The 17428-nt window shown below is 33.7% G+C and overlaps 2 protein-coding genes and 2 long non-coding RNA genes across 11 annotated transcripts; 2 read left to right on the top strand and 2 right to left on the bottom strand.

Annotated features, from left to right (window-relative positions):
• Positions 1 to 679: 679 nt before the first annotated feature.
• LOC139907249 (uncharacterized) lies at positions 680 to 3452 on the bottom strand. The gene is made up of 3 exons (XR_011783698.1): positions 988 to 3452; positions 796 to 935; positions 680 to 733 (listed from the first exon to the last, which is right to left on the bottom strand). It is a non-coding gene; the product is annotated as an uncharacterized lncRNA (long non-coding RNA).
• A 595-nt stretch (positions 3453 to 4047) lies between these two features.
• Positions 4048 to 4955, top strand: LOC121129906 (uncharacterized). The gene is made up of 2 exons (XR_005868564.2): positions 4048 to 4347; positions 4414 to 4955. It is a non-coding gene; the product is annotated as an uncharacterized lncRNA (long non-coding RNA).
• A 3051-nt stretch (positions 4956 to 8006) lies between these two features.
• On the bottom strand, positions 8007 to 13101 carry LOC121129939 (uncharacterized). Of its 8 annotated transcripts, none has more exons than XM_040725650.2 (7): positions 11549 to 11768; positions 10902 to 11002; positions 10736 to 10829; positions 10360 to 10564; positions 10116 to 10290; positions 9943 to 10042; positions 8007 to 9885 (listed from the first exon to the last, which is right to left on the bottom strand). In XM_040725650.2, the coding sequence occupies exons 3-7, from the start codon at positions 10762 to 10764 to the stop codon at positions 8328 to 8330; spliced, it is 2067 nt and encodes a 688-aa protein (XP_040581584.1). In that variant the 5' UTR covers positions 10765 to 10829; positions 10902 to 11002; positions 11549 to 11768; the 3' UTR covers positions 8007 to 8327. The 8 variants fall into 8 exon arrangements, with proteins under 8 accessions (XP_040581584.1, XP_040581585.1, XP_040581586.1 ...); XM_040725651.2 differs by having other exon boundaries at positions 10745 to 10829; XM_040725652.2 differs by having other exon boundaries at positions 10360 to 10554; positions 10745 to 10829.
• A 565-nt stretch (positions 13102 to 13666) lies between these two features.
• LOC121129941 (protein-tyrosine sulfotransferase) lies at positions 13667 to 15133 on the top strand. Its single transcript, XM_040725654.2, has 3 exons — positions 13667 to 13780; positions 13851 to 14714; positions 14779 to 15133. Exons 2-3 carry the CDS (start codon positions 13881 to 13883, stop codon positions 15034 to 15036), a joined length of 1092 nt encoding a protein of 363 aa, XP_040581588.1. The 5' UTR covers positions 13667 to 13780; positions 13851 to 13880; the 3' UTR covers positions 15037 to 15133.
• Positions 15134 to 17428: the final 2295 nt, after the last annotated feature.

Raw genomic sequence — 17428 nt, 5'->3', positions numbered from 1 at the left:
AATAGCTAATGAAACGACAAAGGAGAGTATTTGAAATATATTTGAAGCTCAAAGTTTAAAAAAGATGGCTTTAATTATATATAATCTACATACTAAAAAATAAACCATTAAACATTTAAGTTAAACATACAAAATTAAACAATTAAAATCATATAACTATTAATAATAATAAATTATAAATACAGAATATTGAAATAATAGATTGATCCAGATAATTTTTTCTTGTTCTAACATCGGAATTCAGTTAAATATGTCATAACTTTAGGTTGCAATACACAAGCGAGACGTGGAGTTTAATTAAAAAAATAATGACCCCTCTTCTTCATGTGGAAGTTGCTATATACAATTGTGCACAGGATAGATATATCTCTACCGATGAGATCTAACTAATTATTAATAATAAAGTAAATGTCAAAATCATAAAATTAGACAATAAATATATTAATAAGAAAAGGTTAGAAATAAATTAATCGTAAAGATTTAGAGCAAAAGCTAATTATGTAGTAATGTCCGGCGATATTACTCCCTATTAAGAGCATCAAAAAAGATTTTTCCCCGTTATTTAGGTATGCTTATATAACATACTATTATTATGAAGGATATACACAATTGTTAATTATAATGCAACACCCAATGTAACTACCCTCGTTATTGTGACCATTTAAACAGTTGTTTTTGCCTTTTATGAGTTTTCTGAACACCATTTCTTGGAGCCCATCAACCATAGCTAAGCCTTAAGTGATAAAAAAGTAATATTTATTAACTATGTAATATTGGAAAACCTAATTATCATACCCAAGTCTTAAAGCGAAGTAAGTAGTCTCAGATAAACTAGTTGCAAACCATCCAAAGCTACTACCCCTGTTGTTGTGACCATTTAAGCAGTTGTTTTTGCCCTTTACTCAGTTGTGTAACATAATTCTTGATATGTTTAGCTAAAATAGAATCATATTTTATGGTTAGATTTTAAAAAAATTGAATACTTACTGTGAGATAGTACAAAATTCAGAGTTCCATTTCGATATTCGTAAATACTTTTTACTGATAACTTGATCGTCATTTGGTGTGGATGACTCAAAACATTTTTATATGTATTTCTATAAATGACATCAGTAACAACATCCTCCATTAATTTAATGATGGTTCCTCGGGAAGGGATATGTTTACCCTTGTATTTCTCCATAAATTTTTTGAACGTAGATGGTTAGCAATGGATAAGGTTATATCACATGCAATAAGCATCGTTGTGAGATCAAAGTTAAAGTCTGACTTGATGTATTCATCGTTAAATTGATTTTATAGATGAATATCCATGCTCTTGATATGAGATGAGGATAATGAGTGGCGTGTAATTCTAGACAGGGGACTAAAGGCACATTTATATCGACAAATCCGACAAACCATCTGTTTCTCATCCGGTAAGTATTTTCCAAATTCCTAGGCCTCCATTTTCAGAAATCCAGACAGAAGGCGACGTTATTTTAGGCATTTTATTCAGTTCTATATCGACTATCCCCATCTAATATTATTATATTAATATTGAATAATAAAGGCGGGAATGATAACGTTCATGATTGACAGAAGAAGATGTATATTATTTAATCAATGATGCCATAAGTATTTCTTCTCTTCTCCTCGCACGCTTTTCTATTCTTACCAAAATTATCACCCTTAAATATGAGATATTAGAATATACTTTTCGAGTAGTAAAGATATCCCTAAATTGGTGACCCCGAACGTTAGAATATCGAGGATGGAGATGGACAACAAAACAACACAAATCGTCCGTGCACTGTCCGTTAAACTTCCGACGTTTTATACCAAACGACCTTCGTTATGGTTTGCTCAAACTGAATGCCAGTTTCTCGTCAGTGGCATAACACAAGAGGAAACGAAATATGACTACGTCTGCTTGTCACTGGACGATATAACAGCTTCTTGAGTGCCACCACTGATAGAAAATTAGATTTGAAATCAAACCGAAAAATGCATTTAGAAGAATGGCTCCGGAAGTTGCCCGGAGAGGTGTCCGTCGCCCCCCTAACGTGAACTCCCTCAAGGCCGCAGTGGACAAGGCCTAAAGTAACTTTGGAAAAGCTGCACCGCTTTTTGACCTCGCCTCGAGAGCTGGATTACCGCTGAGAGTGTCTATATTGATTAAAAATGCTAATCAAAAGAATACAAATCTATTCCATATACAGAGTGAGTGGACAAAATCTGCCACTTCAAAAAACAACAACTACAAGCTTATGTAATAATATTTATTGATAAAATAAAAACGAATATCTTTATTAGGATATAGAGCAGCTATCTATTTAATGTAGCCGCCGTCTGCGGACAACCCCCGCTCAATGCGGCTACGAAACCGAGAACAGGCATTTTGGATCTGCGCTGCTTCTATCTCATTGAATTTCTCCTTGATGCAGGTGATGAGAGACTGCTTGGTGTTATGGAAGGAGCGGTTGGTCATGTTCTCCACGTAAGACCAGACAAAGTAGTCCAACGGGCTCAAATCCGGTGATGAGGGAGGCCAAGAGGAGAAGGGTACGAACGCAAAAATATTGCTTTTCAACCATTCTTGCGTCCTCTTAGCTTTGTGGCCCGGAACCGAGTCCTGCTGCCGCATTCACGGCCTGTCACTGACAACAGACTTGCCATGACTCTCATGGAACGCTGGGGGTCCTCGTCGATGATGTCCCTGACATTGTTGATGAAGGTGACGTCCCAGACAATCCTGGTGCTCTTCTCCTCCTTCTTCTTCCTCTCAACAACATCCATCGGATCCGATGACTCCTTCATCTGCTTCCTGAGACTTCTGACCGTTCTAACTGTCATTGACAGAAGGCTAGAGATGTCAGCATTGCTTAATTTCATGATATCACTAAGCATAATCTGATTAGCAGCGCGCATACAATCTCTCTCATTGAACATAATGACATTTCTTGGGCACTTAAAATGATGCTATCGCTACATGTGGTAAACAATAACTGAAGCCTATGACTCGGGAAAAATTTTAACACCAAAAACAGACAGATTAGACATCAGCTGATGGAGTAATGTTGTCTTTAAAATGCGGCAGATTTTTGTAAACAATGATATTTGCTAGATTACTCCGATGTCGATCCCCATTTCGACTCTGAGTCCAACAAGAACTAACACTTATAACTCTGCAATAAATCCTCACTCCGTCTTTTATGTGCACAGTCGAATGTTGAATCAGGTTTTGAATATAACTACCCAGGAATTAAATGATAATGACAACCGCTAAGGGAAAAAAAAATCATTCTTCTGATTACCAATTACAAAAGAAATAAAACTGGCCTCCCAAAAAATTCACCGGATTTACATCACTACCAATAGCAACAAAAGAATATAGGTGTTGGAAAGGAATATTTTTAAAGTACCCGAGTCCCTTTAGTCCTTTGGTAAAGGGAAGTCAATATCAGGACCTCATCTAGCCCCAAGAAAAAAAAAAGTACCCAACATAAATACAAATTATTGACATTTATGCAAATGTATTCGAATTTTGAAAAAGGGGATGAAATAATGAACATTTTTACAACTATTTTTTTTTTTTGTCGATGAGTGGTAAAATATTACCACTGAAAATGGATTATGATTATTATATTTTCTTAAAAAATTTGAATACAATAAGGTAACAAGCGTTCGTGACTTAAAAATTAGCAACGATTTTAATAATATCTGATAGTCATGAAATAAAGCTTAAATACATAGTATGGGTGATTTGAAGATGATAATATCAAAAGTTGATAATCTCTCATGATTTAAAAATGCATTATCATTTATCAATTGCTTGAGTGTAGAAATAAACCCTAGTTTCTATCTCGTTTTCCGGGATTTGTCGGGATCTTACACTCACAAGAAATTCGAGAAAATATAGCGTTTAATTATTTAATGACATAAGCTCCATTCATGCAACTAATTCAGTGAAAACTTAAATACACATTGAAGATTCCCCCTATATTAAGTTTTTAGTTATCTATACTACAGCATCGACAAAAAATAATGCAAAGCACCTACCGGGTAAAAACGTGAAACTTACATACTTTTATTATATTGGTTAGAGAGGTTCTGTGTGGAGATATTACAACTGTCTGTAATTATAAAGGTAGCCATGTATTTCAATCCCCTGCTGCTTTTTGAATCTTTGAAATCGGACGAGAAATGTCATCGCAGCGAGATTCAAGACTTATGACATCAACTCTTCTTCTTACGGTTCACACTCCAACAGAGGTAGCCAGGCTGACGGGAATGCCTAGTAAGACCATCTACAATGCTAAGAAGTGGCTAGACTATAACAAGACCATAGAGAGGAAGGAGGGCTCGGTAAAATGCACATCATTAATGCAGACCGTCCTTGGGGAATCCGCATTAATGATGGGTATTTTCTAGGTCAACCTGCTCCTTCGGGTACAGATAAATTTCCCTAACGCAAAGTCGTCTTTCAGCAAGATGGGCCCCCCGCTCATACTACTAAAATTACTCAGACCTTCATAGCTAACAGCATCGCATTCTGGGACAAGAGAATGTGGCCACCATACAATCGGGATGTGAATCCTCTTGACTTTTCTTTCTGGCTTCAAATGGAGAGGAGGGCCTGAAGCACCCATCTCCCAAACACTGCTGAGATGAAGGTCTCCGTCGACGAGGAGAGGGCTTCCATGGACCCGAACTTCATTCACGATACTTGCAACTTTTTTAGCAAGAGGCTTGTCGTTATCTGTAGAATAAATCAATTTGACATTGGCTAACGATCAAAAAAAGAAAGACATGCTATTTTATTTTTTCTTTCCAAGTGTAAAAGTTTCAAGTTTCCACCTGTTATAACAAACCAACAAAGATGAAAATTAATATTTAATTATAACTTCCTCTTCTAACATTGAAAAAATCAATGTATTTCTGATCTTTCACGAATAAATGTGTATTTCTTGAAATATAGAATAAATCACTTAAAGTTCACAGTATGTAGAGTGTGCGGCAACATGACATCCTTTGAGTGGCAGTAAGACCCTCGAATTAAGGAAATTAGCTTTTTACTATAAAATTAAATATTAAAATTAATAGTTTCATTTTTTATTTCCAAAAAGCATTATTTTCTGTGAATACCTATGGAATTTAATAGATATAAATAATCCTGTGGACACCCCTGATAATGTTGTTATTTAATTTGTGTATATTTTTGTATAAAATAACTACTCCTCTAAAACCTTTCAATAAAAAGTCATTTAAATGGAAACAAAAAATTGAAAAATCATTAATATTAAATTTATATCATTGGTATATTAAAATATCAAAGTTCGATTTATTCACTAATGGGGATTATTAATATTGATATGATTTTTAAAACTATGTAAAACAATTCTTTAAATGTGTACTATCATTATGAAACAAAAATATAAATTTATAAGACTTGTGTTATTGTCTTTTAAGATAAGGAGTTTATGTATACGCATGCATTAAATTTAAATATTGGTTTCCCAGTAAATGAAAAATATGGACTCTTCAATTTCTCATACTGAAATACGTGAATGTTCGTCTATTGCAGAGGTGGGGTAACTTATTTTAGCGTTACCCCAAAAGGACTTGTAATAAAATTAATTTACACCTAACCAAGGTTAATAGAAATGAAAGGTTAGACCATCATGTAATCGTGACTGCAAGAGTTTTCAACTGGATGTATCGTATCGATTGCTGGCCAAGGCAGACAGATTTTGAAAAATATTGCAACCAATCATACTTTAGGACGTCACTATTGCTAGGATTTTCAATTTAATGTATCGTTCCCATAGCTAGGCAAGAAAAACAGATTTTGACGAAACACGTAACCTCTCATCTGCTATGACGTCAATATTAAAAGCGTGGTGGAAGTCAAACATCAGTCGTACACGCGTTATGGTATAACCTTGTATTTCTTTTACCCTTGCCCACAGCTGTTCATGAGATTTTTTTTTTTTTTTGAAAAGTCTATAGCTTTTTTCAAAAAGAAAAACTTTTTGTAAAACTTTTCAAAAATTCACAGCTGTTTACAAAAAATAAATTTTTTGGAAAAAAATTTTTAATAAAATTTGAAGTATAAAAATGAGATAATTTTTTTTTCAAAGATTACATTTTTTGGAGAAAAATTTCAAAGTTATTCACAGAAATATAATTTTTTTTTTGGAAAATTATATTAAATTTTTTGAAAAAAAAATTCAAAAATCCACAACTGTTAACAAAAAATTAAACTTTTTAGAACAAAATTTAATCAATTCATTGCTATTCTCAAAAATTTGAGAAATTCATTTTTTTAGAAAGAAAATTTGAAAAATTAAATTAAATTTTAAATATAAAAAATATTAAATTTTTTTGTATAAAGCAAGAATTCTTTAATTTGTATAGGGGGGGGGGTATAGGTCATCCCTTGCGGATGCCCCTGTAGTGGCATGATGTTTATTCCCTTTAACATTAGGAAGTAAAAGTCTTCCTTTATGGCACGGAAATTATATCCACTCCCATTACCCAGAAAGTTTACTAAATTACCCCATTCGAGGTAATTTACCCCTGTTCTTCGAACAGTGCTCTATTGAATAAAATATTATAGAAATCTGTCAAAATGATGTTGAAGCCAAAAAACAGGAGGTGATATGTACATGTTCAAAAGGAACACAACAAACATTAATAATGAATGCAGTCATCCTTCCTGTATATATAATATGTATGTAGTTTCTACATCAATCCATTATCCTACTTCTATGACACAACTGTATAACAAGAAGAACGTTATTCAGTTTTATGCATCTTCATCTAGTACTTGATTCTATGCTTAGAAAAATCCCTGTTTTATATATGTAAGAATACAATTAACAATATCTCGCGCTCAGTCACGATTTACAGTTTATATTTTGTAAGGCAAGAATTGTGTGTTTTATTTTTTAATGTAACGAATTATGAAGTTTGAGACCAAAATCTTCATTACATTAATCCATCCCTTTTACATAGAAGAAGAACTTTTAATCGAAGATAGGATGAAAGAGGTATGAAGTTCTCTATAGTATTTTGCAATGAAAAAAGTGTGTTAGCTCTTTCCGACAATTGGAGTGACCATTGTTTTGACAAATTATGAGGAGCTTATAATATTCCCCCTTACGTTAAGGAACGGTACAAATTGTGAAGGAATACATGATTGTGTAAAAAGAAGGTATAGGTAATCATTTCAACAATTAAGAAAATGAGTAATTATAAGTTACTCCATCGAAATTTTCTAAATAATATCTAGAACTAGCAGAATATATTAGATTGGGGAAAAAGTAATTTCGTATTTTCCCATATCGCCATATTAGTAGTCGTAGCATCGCCAAGGAGCTGAACAAGGATCATAAACACCGTTTTGAACCATTTGCAGAAGGCTGGCTACAAAAAAAAAAAAAAGCTCGAAGGGAATCTTGTTTCATCAAGACAACGACAGGCTGCACAGACCTTTGATGACACACCAGAAGCTCCGGGAGTTCGGATGGGAAGTTCTTATGCATTCACCCTACAGCCCAGACCTGGCATTAAGTGACTACTACCTGTTCCTGTCTATGGCCAACACGCTTGGGGGTACAAATTTAGCCTCAATAGAGGCCTGTAAAAATTGGTTGTCCTATTTATTTGCCAATAGGGACAAGGGTTCCTACAAAAAGTGTTTTATGAAGTTGGATCCTCGTTGGCAACAAGTTATCAAACATAACGGGCATACTTGACTTAAATCGGATGATTGTAACACTTCTTATATAGCATTGAAATAATACGAAATTATTTTTCCCCTAAACTATTATTTAGGTATAATCACACGCATAAAAACATAATTTGTTTTTATTAGATATTCTGAATTTTGATGATTTCTTGCTTGAGAAAATAAATTAAGAAAATGAAATAATCGATTCGAGGATCCCAGACCCAAAGTTTCAATTATTATTACAATTACTTTTAAGTTTTCCCGAAGTTAACTTGAGAGCAGTGAAATGTCGATATAAAAACATCTTGATATTTTATTTTACAAATATACTAGGATTCTCTACAATGATAGTAATGAATTACAATAAACATTCATGCTTGAGTTATAAAAATATAAGTTAATTTGATTCAGGAGATCTAAAAGGTAATTTCTAGGAGGAGAAGTATGGGATATAAAAATCGTTATCCACGATTATTTAGTATAATGGTTAAGTATACGTATATAATTTACATACATATATCATAATAATATGTAAATCTATATAATATATGTATTAGATAGAAAATTTAAAATATATCTTTGCGTCAAATATGATACTTCCTTAATTTATTCAATTATTACCACTGTAGTGATTAGTGTCCATCGGTTCATTTTTAGAGTTTGACAGAGGAGAGATCCCTGGTAAATGCAAATGTGTATGTTTGTGTTCATGACGTAAAATATTAGGGGAATGCATAAAGGGTGGGCCTCGAGGAAATAAGTTGTGCAAGGGTCCCTTGTTCATCATAACCCCAGGATTTCCCAGCTTGGCTGGGTCCATCATTGTAAAATTCGAAGGTGAATTCTGGATGGCCGAAGGAGCTGACATATCTGGATGAAGACTACTAAAAGCTTTTTCTTGTAGTTCTTGAAGCTTAGACGCTGCAAGAAATTGATTAGGATTACTTCCATGAGAAAAGTCAACAGCTGAATTAACTTTATTCATTGCGTTCAATGGCATGGAGAATGTCCGATTGACAGGATGAACCATTTCAGCAGGTAATTTAGGATCCATTTGATGTAGCATTCTACGTGAGTGATGATTATTAAATATATGTGATTCACTGAGATGCTTATCAACAAATGGTTGATGAGGTTTTGCTTGAGGACTATGAGCTGAACCGAACATAGCAAAATGTCTGAAGGCTTGTGATGCAAAAGGAGAGCCCTGATTCGGAGGTGTGGATGGTAATCCTGGAGCAAGTAAATTACCCTTGTGGGCACTGTTACTTGGACTTGAAAAATGAGACGTTGATGGTTGCAGCATAGGAGAATGGGAGACAGAACTAATCAAGTTAATATTTTCATTTGACCCTGTATTGGGTGGTAGTATGTTGCCATTGTTTGTTGAGGTAGGTACAGAGGTTACATTTGGTATAACTGTCGAAGTCCTTTGTGAATTATGAGATACTGATGGAGTCACATTTGTAGGTAAACCCTTGTCAGAAATACCCGAATTAAACGTTTCAGGTTCCTCATCTGAAATATCAGAATAAGCATTACTTTCACAGCTATCTTTATTAGATGAAGAACCAGTCGAAGATGTCAGTCTTGCTTGTCGAGGTAAAGTATTCAAAGGCATTGGAGGTAATGTCTTTTGGGAACCATTTTCAAGTTTTTTTGGTACATTTTCCGGCATTTCAACATTTGAACATGACTTTGATTCAATTTCTTCAGCTGGAGTCATCTCACACTCCTCAAGATTGGAATCCTCATCAGGTACAATTTGAGACTCCATGGGCTTCTTAGGCCGTTTTAAATCATTATGTGCGAATGATAGATGAAATTTTAAAGCTTCTAAATCTCGGAATTTTTTAGAGCAATTACTCTTGGGGCACTCAATTAAACAGTCCCTACAGTCATTCTCGTCATCATCATACTCATCCACTGAGTCATCGTCCTCATCAGGCTCTGTTTTCTTTAAGCCACACAATGCATTAATGGCAGCTTTTCTTTTAACTTTAGATGGGACATTTGCTGTTGGATTTGGTTCAAGTGTTTTTGGAGGAGGAACATTTTTACCATTCTTTTTTGATAATTTAGAATTTCCATTGCCTGAAACCGGAGGAGTTCGAGATCGTCCACCACGATTCCTTTTACTTCCACGTCCTTTAATCGATGAAGGGTCACTGCAAATAATGAAATTTCATTAGTAAATAAATAGGTATTTATAAATTTAGATTTACATTAATGGGCCCCATTTGTGTGCCTCAGACTGTCTATTACAATCCAGCAAGGTTCCCATGTACGTTTTACCCTTCCACGTAACATTCAAGACGAGTAATCCTTTTGAAAAAAATCAAAAAAAGTATTTAGTAGAAGGCAATCATATTTTCATTAAGAAATAAACGTAATATACCTTTTTCTGTTTCTTGCCAGACGATTCCTTGTAGCCTAACAGCAGTTCCTGGTTCACAAGGGCCCAACTTATCAGGTTCTGTCATGGTGGATGCTTCATTGGACCTTTCATCTTCATCCCCATTGAAGATAGATCCCTCGCGTGAATTATCGTCATTGCTACCTCCACTGTTTTCCTGTTAGAAGAAGAAAATGAAATGATACTTATTACAAGAAATTCAAACATCAAATAAATGTGTTTTTACCTTTAGATTTTGCTGTTTTAAAATTAAATTTTGAAGAGGATTCTCTTGATCCTTCCCAGCCCCAGTAGCAGCAAGGATGAAGTCATGAACAAGGTCATTTTTTCCATCACTATCTGTTCTTGAGTTGCATGAGCTTGAGGGTGATGCTGCACGTGAGTTATTTGCAGAGCTAGATGAGGAACTCGTCGAACCTGGCTTTATTTTTCTTGGAAGAGATATTTCAGTTTTTCTCGTATTTTGAGGCAGTAAATTTTTTTTTTTTTTCATTTTTAAACAAATATAAATCCAAGCCATGACTCAAATTGTTGATCAGACAAATTTGTCAATAATTGATTTGAAACTCTTAATATACTAGGCCTTAAAATAGGAGAAACACTTTTCAAACCCATTTCGTGTAATCCTCATTTTGAGACCATTGCCCAAAGATGGAGAAGATGACACTTTTCGTTCACAATCCTTAGTGGAGGACTCTGTATCACAAGTTGATTCATCATGAGATAAATTCAACACAGAGGACATAATTATTAATAATAATATTATACCATTAAATTCCCAATATTAAATTATCATTCTCGAATGATGCGCAGAGAAAATAATAAGACTTAGAAGTTGACTCTGGATTCTAAGAAATATGATAAATGTCCTATGGTAAATAAATAAATAAATTAGAATTTCGTCAAAACATACAATGAATTAAAAAAACTTATTTTTCACCACTCCTTTTCCGCATCTTATTTTAGAGAGTTCTAAAATGTATTTTAAGGGGTGGCAATGGACTAAAATTGTTGAACTAAATGAATGATTGAAAAGGGGTTCTCTTCAGAGACTCAAAGCACAACCATGACAAATCAAGATGGGAATAAAAGTCCATCATCCGTCCGTCCCAGGTGTTCAGTGCTGCTATACATTCACATCATATACAGTTTAATTAAACAGTCTACAACATTTTAGGGATAGTCATGGCATATGTATACAAAGGGGTAGGATTCGAATCACTCGCAATTACTTATTATTGGCGATGGACGAAAGAAACTTTCTCAATAGAATAAAGTTAGATAATAAATCAGAAGGAAAATAAACCCAAGCACCTTTTTCCAAGGAGGAATGATTCTATTAGCCGAATGTTGGGAAATTATGCATAAGAAGGGCAAGACGCCGAAAGGAGTAGAGGAACGGATTGGATACGTACGGATAGGAGTCGAAAAGATGATCTCTCTTTCTCTTTCTTTCTTTCTTCCTTTTCTTCTTTCTTTCTTTCCCTTTTTTTTAAATAACGGAGGGGGGCCGAGGGAGAGAAAAAAAAACTAAAGAAGGCACACACAAACAATCACTCCAATCAACGCACGCACTCAATTCACTCCCTAGCTCCCCATTACAGACGCATGACCCGTCCATACACTCACTCACTCGCTTAGAATTTTTATATTGTATCTAACGTCTGCAACATATTGACGTAGAGGCTACAGTTAGAAAGAAGAAGAAAGGAATAATAATAATAATAAAACGATCAGAAACATGAGAAGACTGGAGTAGGGAAATCATTAAGCTCCATTTAACCATTAGCATGAGGAGGGACGCGAGTCCCGTTCTTTGTAATATCTATTATTAATTAAATGAAATAGAAGCATCCACGGATTCATCCTCTATTAATGAATCTTCTCAATCACCTCACACGTCACTCATTTTGTGATATGAATGCGGGTATTGCAGGCACATTTCTAAATAATAATGGAACCCTGGAGGTTTTTGTAGAGTAAATATTGCCAGCAATGAATGTTGTTGTTATGACAACGAAAATATGTGATGGATTTCCTGTAGTGCCCGAAGGGGGAAGCATGACGTAGCTTTAAGTGAGTCAATGTATAATCAAGCTCTTGAAGAGATTATTTTATTGTAGCACGCAACCTTTTCTCCGAAAATAAATCGGGAAAAAGTCCCAAAATCAGTTGGTAGTTAGCCAATTATTTCTATCTATGGAGCAATTGTTTGGAGCTGTTTGCGACTACACCGGAGCTGATAATAATTCAACCAATCAACGTTCAGAACATTGATTAGAGAGAAAAGAAGGAGAAACCTCGACAGCTGACACCAAAATACAGCGTATATTTTTGTGTTAGCGAAGTAATGCAGTAAGAAAGAGAGAGAGAGAGAGAGAAGAAGGAGAAGGGACGAAGGGAAGAGAATTGAATAGAATGGATGTAGTCCTGACGTTGTAGAAATAGATATTATTACCAGATGAGAGTAGAAGTCAACATCTTGCAGTAAAGGGTCTTTCCATAATTAATTATTTGTGTTCACTGTGGGTTCAAGGGGTGAGTCGTAGGAAGGATCCTCCTAAATCTCCTTCCATTTTGATTTGTCATCAGTCCTTTCCCCCACCCTCAAACTGAAACATTCCATTTTGAAATGGCTTTTACTTTTTGGAGTCTCCTCGAGGCCGGTTTACTCGTCCTAAATGCTATTTGTGTTTTGCATCAGAAGAGATTTCTTGCTAAAGGTATGTGAGCAGGAGAACTGGCTCCCATCCAATGTCCCTATTCTCTTTTTAATTAATTATTCCTTTTCTTTGATTTGTATTTAGTTGGATTGACGGCCTCATCAAGCAATCACGGTTTTGGAGAGCAACCCGGAGCTAAACATCGATTTGTCAATTTTATTCTTTCCACACAAACTGTTATGCGATGTGAGTAGTCAACTAGGGAAAGATATTCATGTATAAGACACTTCCACCTTCCCGTTTCTATCAATATTTGATGCATCATCTATTTTAATGGACGTATCTCATTTAGGGATTTATATTCTATACGTGAATGTAGGAGTTAATTCGGAGAGATGCGGTACTTTAATAGTTTCTCAAAGGATATATAACACTCTCTTTGAGAAAGAAGTGTAATTCTTTATTAGGAAATTAGATGTTTTCATATCAGTCATGTATCAAACACAGACAAATTTCAATGCTTGAATACATCCTAGGTTTATAGCCATTAAAAAACATATTTATGATAGCAACACTTGCTGCAATAGTCTTGCCACATTTTCTTTTATATCATATACATACATAGTGATCAAATTACTCGAGATGTTCATTGTTCCTCCTTCTTATGATGTTCTTTGTTTTTATATAAAATCATATGATTAACTTGTGTCAGAATATGTTGGAATACTCTGTTACTTATATTTCATGTGTATTTGCATATTCAATTATTATATACACGTATTTCTACGACATATGTTTTTTTTAATCATTTATATTTTATCTGTCCACTTGTCTTTAAATGTGCATATTTGTATTTTTTTCATTTTTCAGTTCCCTTAATATTTATTAATGCCATCGTTATCTTCAAAAAAGTAATCTTGGGTTAATTATATCTACTCATATTCTCCTAACTTAATGGAATTGTACACTACAGTATATAAATAAGTACGTATTATATTGGATTTGTTAGTACAAAACGGAATGTTCTATATTATTATCAATTTCTTCTTTTTAGATCAATTTGTTTTAAGAAGAAAATTTGAAGATGCCTACAAGAATTAATCGAAAGCCCCTCATCGGAATATGCCTATTCTTTGTTTTAATATATTTCATATTTATAAAATGGAAAAATCCGGGAAATTTGTGTCCCTTCCAAGTATCTCGAAAAACTTCTGTGATATCAGAGGAGGGATCTCTCTATGAATATGATCGAAAATCACCCATCATATTTATTGGTGGAGTACCAAGAAGTGGGACAACGCTAATGAGAGCAATGTTAGATGCACATCCATCTGTTAGATGCGGGGAAGAAACTCGAGTTGTACCTCGTATTCTACAAATGAGATCTCACTGGATGAAATCTCAGAAAGAATCTACAAGACTGGAAGAGGCGGGTCTCACGGGTGAAGTTCTTGATCAAGCCATTTCTAGTTTTATTTTAGAAATTGTCGCCAGACACGGTGAACCAAGTGAAAGACTTTGTAATAAGGATCCATTCACGCTACGCAGTGGTGTTTACCTTAGGAAATTATTTCCAAACTCTAAATTTATCTTTATGGTTCGAGATGGAAGAGCTACGGTTCATAGTATAATTACTCGTCAAGTAACCATAACTGGATTTGACCTTAAATCCTATAGACAATCACTTCAGAAGTGGAATAGTGCCATTTCTGCAATGAATACACAGTGTGATGAAATTGGTCCCGAATTTTGTCTCATTGTGAAATACGAACAACTCGTCTTACATCCTAGGCCCATGATGACTAAAATATTAAAATTCCTTGACCTGGATTGGACTGAAGATGTGTTACATCATGAAAAGCAGATCAATAAACCCCATGGTATTTCTTTATCTAAGGTTGAAAGATCTTCGGATCAGGTAATTATTTTTTTTCCTCAACTTGAATTTTTATTCTATTAAAAATATAAATTGTATTTCTTAGGTCGTGAAACCTGTCAATTTAGAAGCATTATCTAAATGGGTCAACAAAATGCCTGATGATGTTGTTCAAGATATGGCGGAAATCGCTCCAATGCTACAACATTTTGGATATGATCCCAATTCAAATCCTCCTTCTTACGGAAAACCGGACTCTGATGTCGTAGAAAATACCAATGAAATCAAGAAAAACGCAAATAAGTGGGATGAACAAGGAAAACTCGTGAAAAAAATATCCAAAAAATTGTCGGATCAAAATTAAATATTTCAATAATCCTGTTTACCTTTTTTTTAAATATATATTTATATTTTTAAGATCATGAGCCTGCAAGGTAATCGAGAAATTTTTATACATCCTAGCCACTCGTTTTGTCATTTTCGTTTCATTTTCTTTTCTCGTCTATTAATTTATTCTCTAACATTTTCATACTCATGTAATTTAATTTTTAACGAAGTTTATCATGTGATCTTGTCATGTATGAACATTTATAGTATAACCTGTATGTGTTGACTCAAATCATACATTTTTAGAGAATATTATTTTTTATGAAATTTTAATCCATCATGGAGAACAAATGAATGATTGACTATATTATAGATTAGTTGTGAAAAATATGATATTTTTCCAAACTAAGGATTTATCTATTTTCAACACTCATTCCAAAAATTATGAAGGCTTTCATTTTTAGAAAAGCTACGAATGTCGGAGAGCAATTTATCCATAAATAGTATGCTCCCAGTGGCACACGTATTACTCTTCATTTTCCAACGTTTAGATATAAAATTTTATGACCCAATAAAGCTGGCCTTGCTATGGTCGTACAAAGGTCAGAAATCTGTTTAATCATATTTTCTTTCAAGATTTTCGTTAGTGTTAGATACCACTGAATTTCTGTATCCTTGAATTCCGGTATTCAATTTGAGTTGCGTTGGAATTAATTCAAAATAGTTACTGTACTGGGGGTGAGTGGGAACAACTGAAGAAGCACGTTATTGGTTGTAACAAAGAATGAAGCCAAATCGTTTTGAAATTGTTTCATGGAAAATAAAAGTCCTTTGTTCGAACGTAAAATTGTCTCCTATTAGTGAAGGTGATGTTTTCACAATTTTTTGTTTATTTCAATGAAAATTGGTTCACGAACTGGATCACTATTCGGAGTTATAGGGAGTGAAAAAAGATCACTTGTATATATCGTTAGGCTTATTCATAAATATACTTTTATGACATGTTTCTGTATTTTTTTCCCATACTGTAAGATGTGAGAAGCTGGGAAATCTTTTTTTAGGGATCAAAATGTACCCAACCTCATCCCCTTAATTTTTTTCCAAAATGACATTTTTTATGACTGGGTAGTTTTTGACAAAAAGTATAGATATTAAAACACAATTGAATATCAAAAGAGGCAATAAACTAAAATATGATTATTTTTAAATAATACTTTTTATATATTTTTTTATCTAAGTATCAAAACAAGGAAGGTAAAGACAATGAGTTCTTATACTCTTCGGTAAAAATGAAAAAATTATTAAAGATTAATATTTTCGACAGAAAATTACCTCAATTTCTTATTCTAGAATAATTTTTCAAATACCAATTTAAAAATCAGAATGATATAACTTTTATATTATTTTATATATTTTCTTAGACTTCTAACTTTCAAATCGTTGCCTATTATACTCAACGGCTTGAAGAAGATACACTCTCTGCTTGGAATTTTTAGTTATTATGTTTGCATAGAGAGTCTTCAATTTTATTTCCACTCTGCGTTACACAAAATAGAAGATTATACATATAATTTTTAGTTTTTTGTAGTCTTCTTTTCCAGACCATGATGCAACAGGCCCTTGAAGCCAATCTAATTTTATATTCAGTATGGCTACAAAAAGATGCGATTCTGTACCAATATGATTATCTAATTTAGTTTTTTCACTTATAATCTGAAATACAGGTTTGCCTCTTCTACACCTGTAAGGTTTTTTAGTCTAATATTATTACAGGGCTATATTCCTTTTTTGATAATAATCTAAAGTACATGTGATTACAAAGTTTCTTCATGTCGACCTCTGCTATATCATTGACAATTCATAGTCAATTTTTCTGAATAATAACATGTCCTGGTAAAATTTCAAGTCATTGACATGAGCATTCGCTGTGAATGCTCAATGATTGTTAATGTGAGCATCTGCAGGATTATATTGGGGGGAGGGGGGAGGGGTTTGGTTTTTGAATTTAAAAAAAACAAACCAAAAATCCATTATTATTCCCAAAAAATTTCGAAATTCCATAGCTATATAAAAAAAATTAAATTTTTTGGAAAAAAAGAAATTAAACTTTTTCGAAAAAAAATCAAAAACCTACAGATATTTACTAAAAAATTATTTTCTTTCGAAAAAAATATTAATTTTTTGCTCTGCTGCATAATTTGCTCGAATGAGGAAAAAAATTTATACTAAAAAGCACAAATTCCTCAATTTTTAGGGGAGGAAGGTGCTAAAGCTTTCCAGCCCACCCTTGCGGAAGCCCCTGGGATATCCGGGTTCCATGAAAATCATTCAACATCTTCCTATTCTAGTATAGTGAATAAATATAATTTTTAGTGAGCAGCTGTGGGTTTTTCAAATTTTATTCTAAAAAAATTTAATTTTTAGATTTA

The sequence above is a fragment of the Lepeophtheirus salmonis genome, chromosome 14, assembly GCF_016086655.4.
Source record: "Lepeophtheirus salmonis chromosome 14, UVic_Lsal_1.4, whole genome shotgun sequence".
NCBI lineage: Eukaryota > Metazoa > Arthropoda > Copepoda > Siphonostomatoida > Caligidae > Lepeophtheirus > Lepeophtheirus salmonis.
Note: the sequence above shows the minus strand (reverse complement) of the source record. Positions and strands in the feature narration are given on the sequence as shown.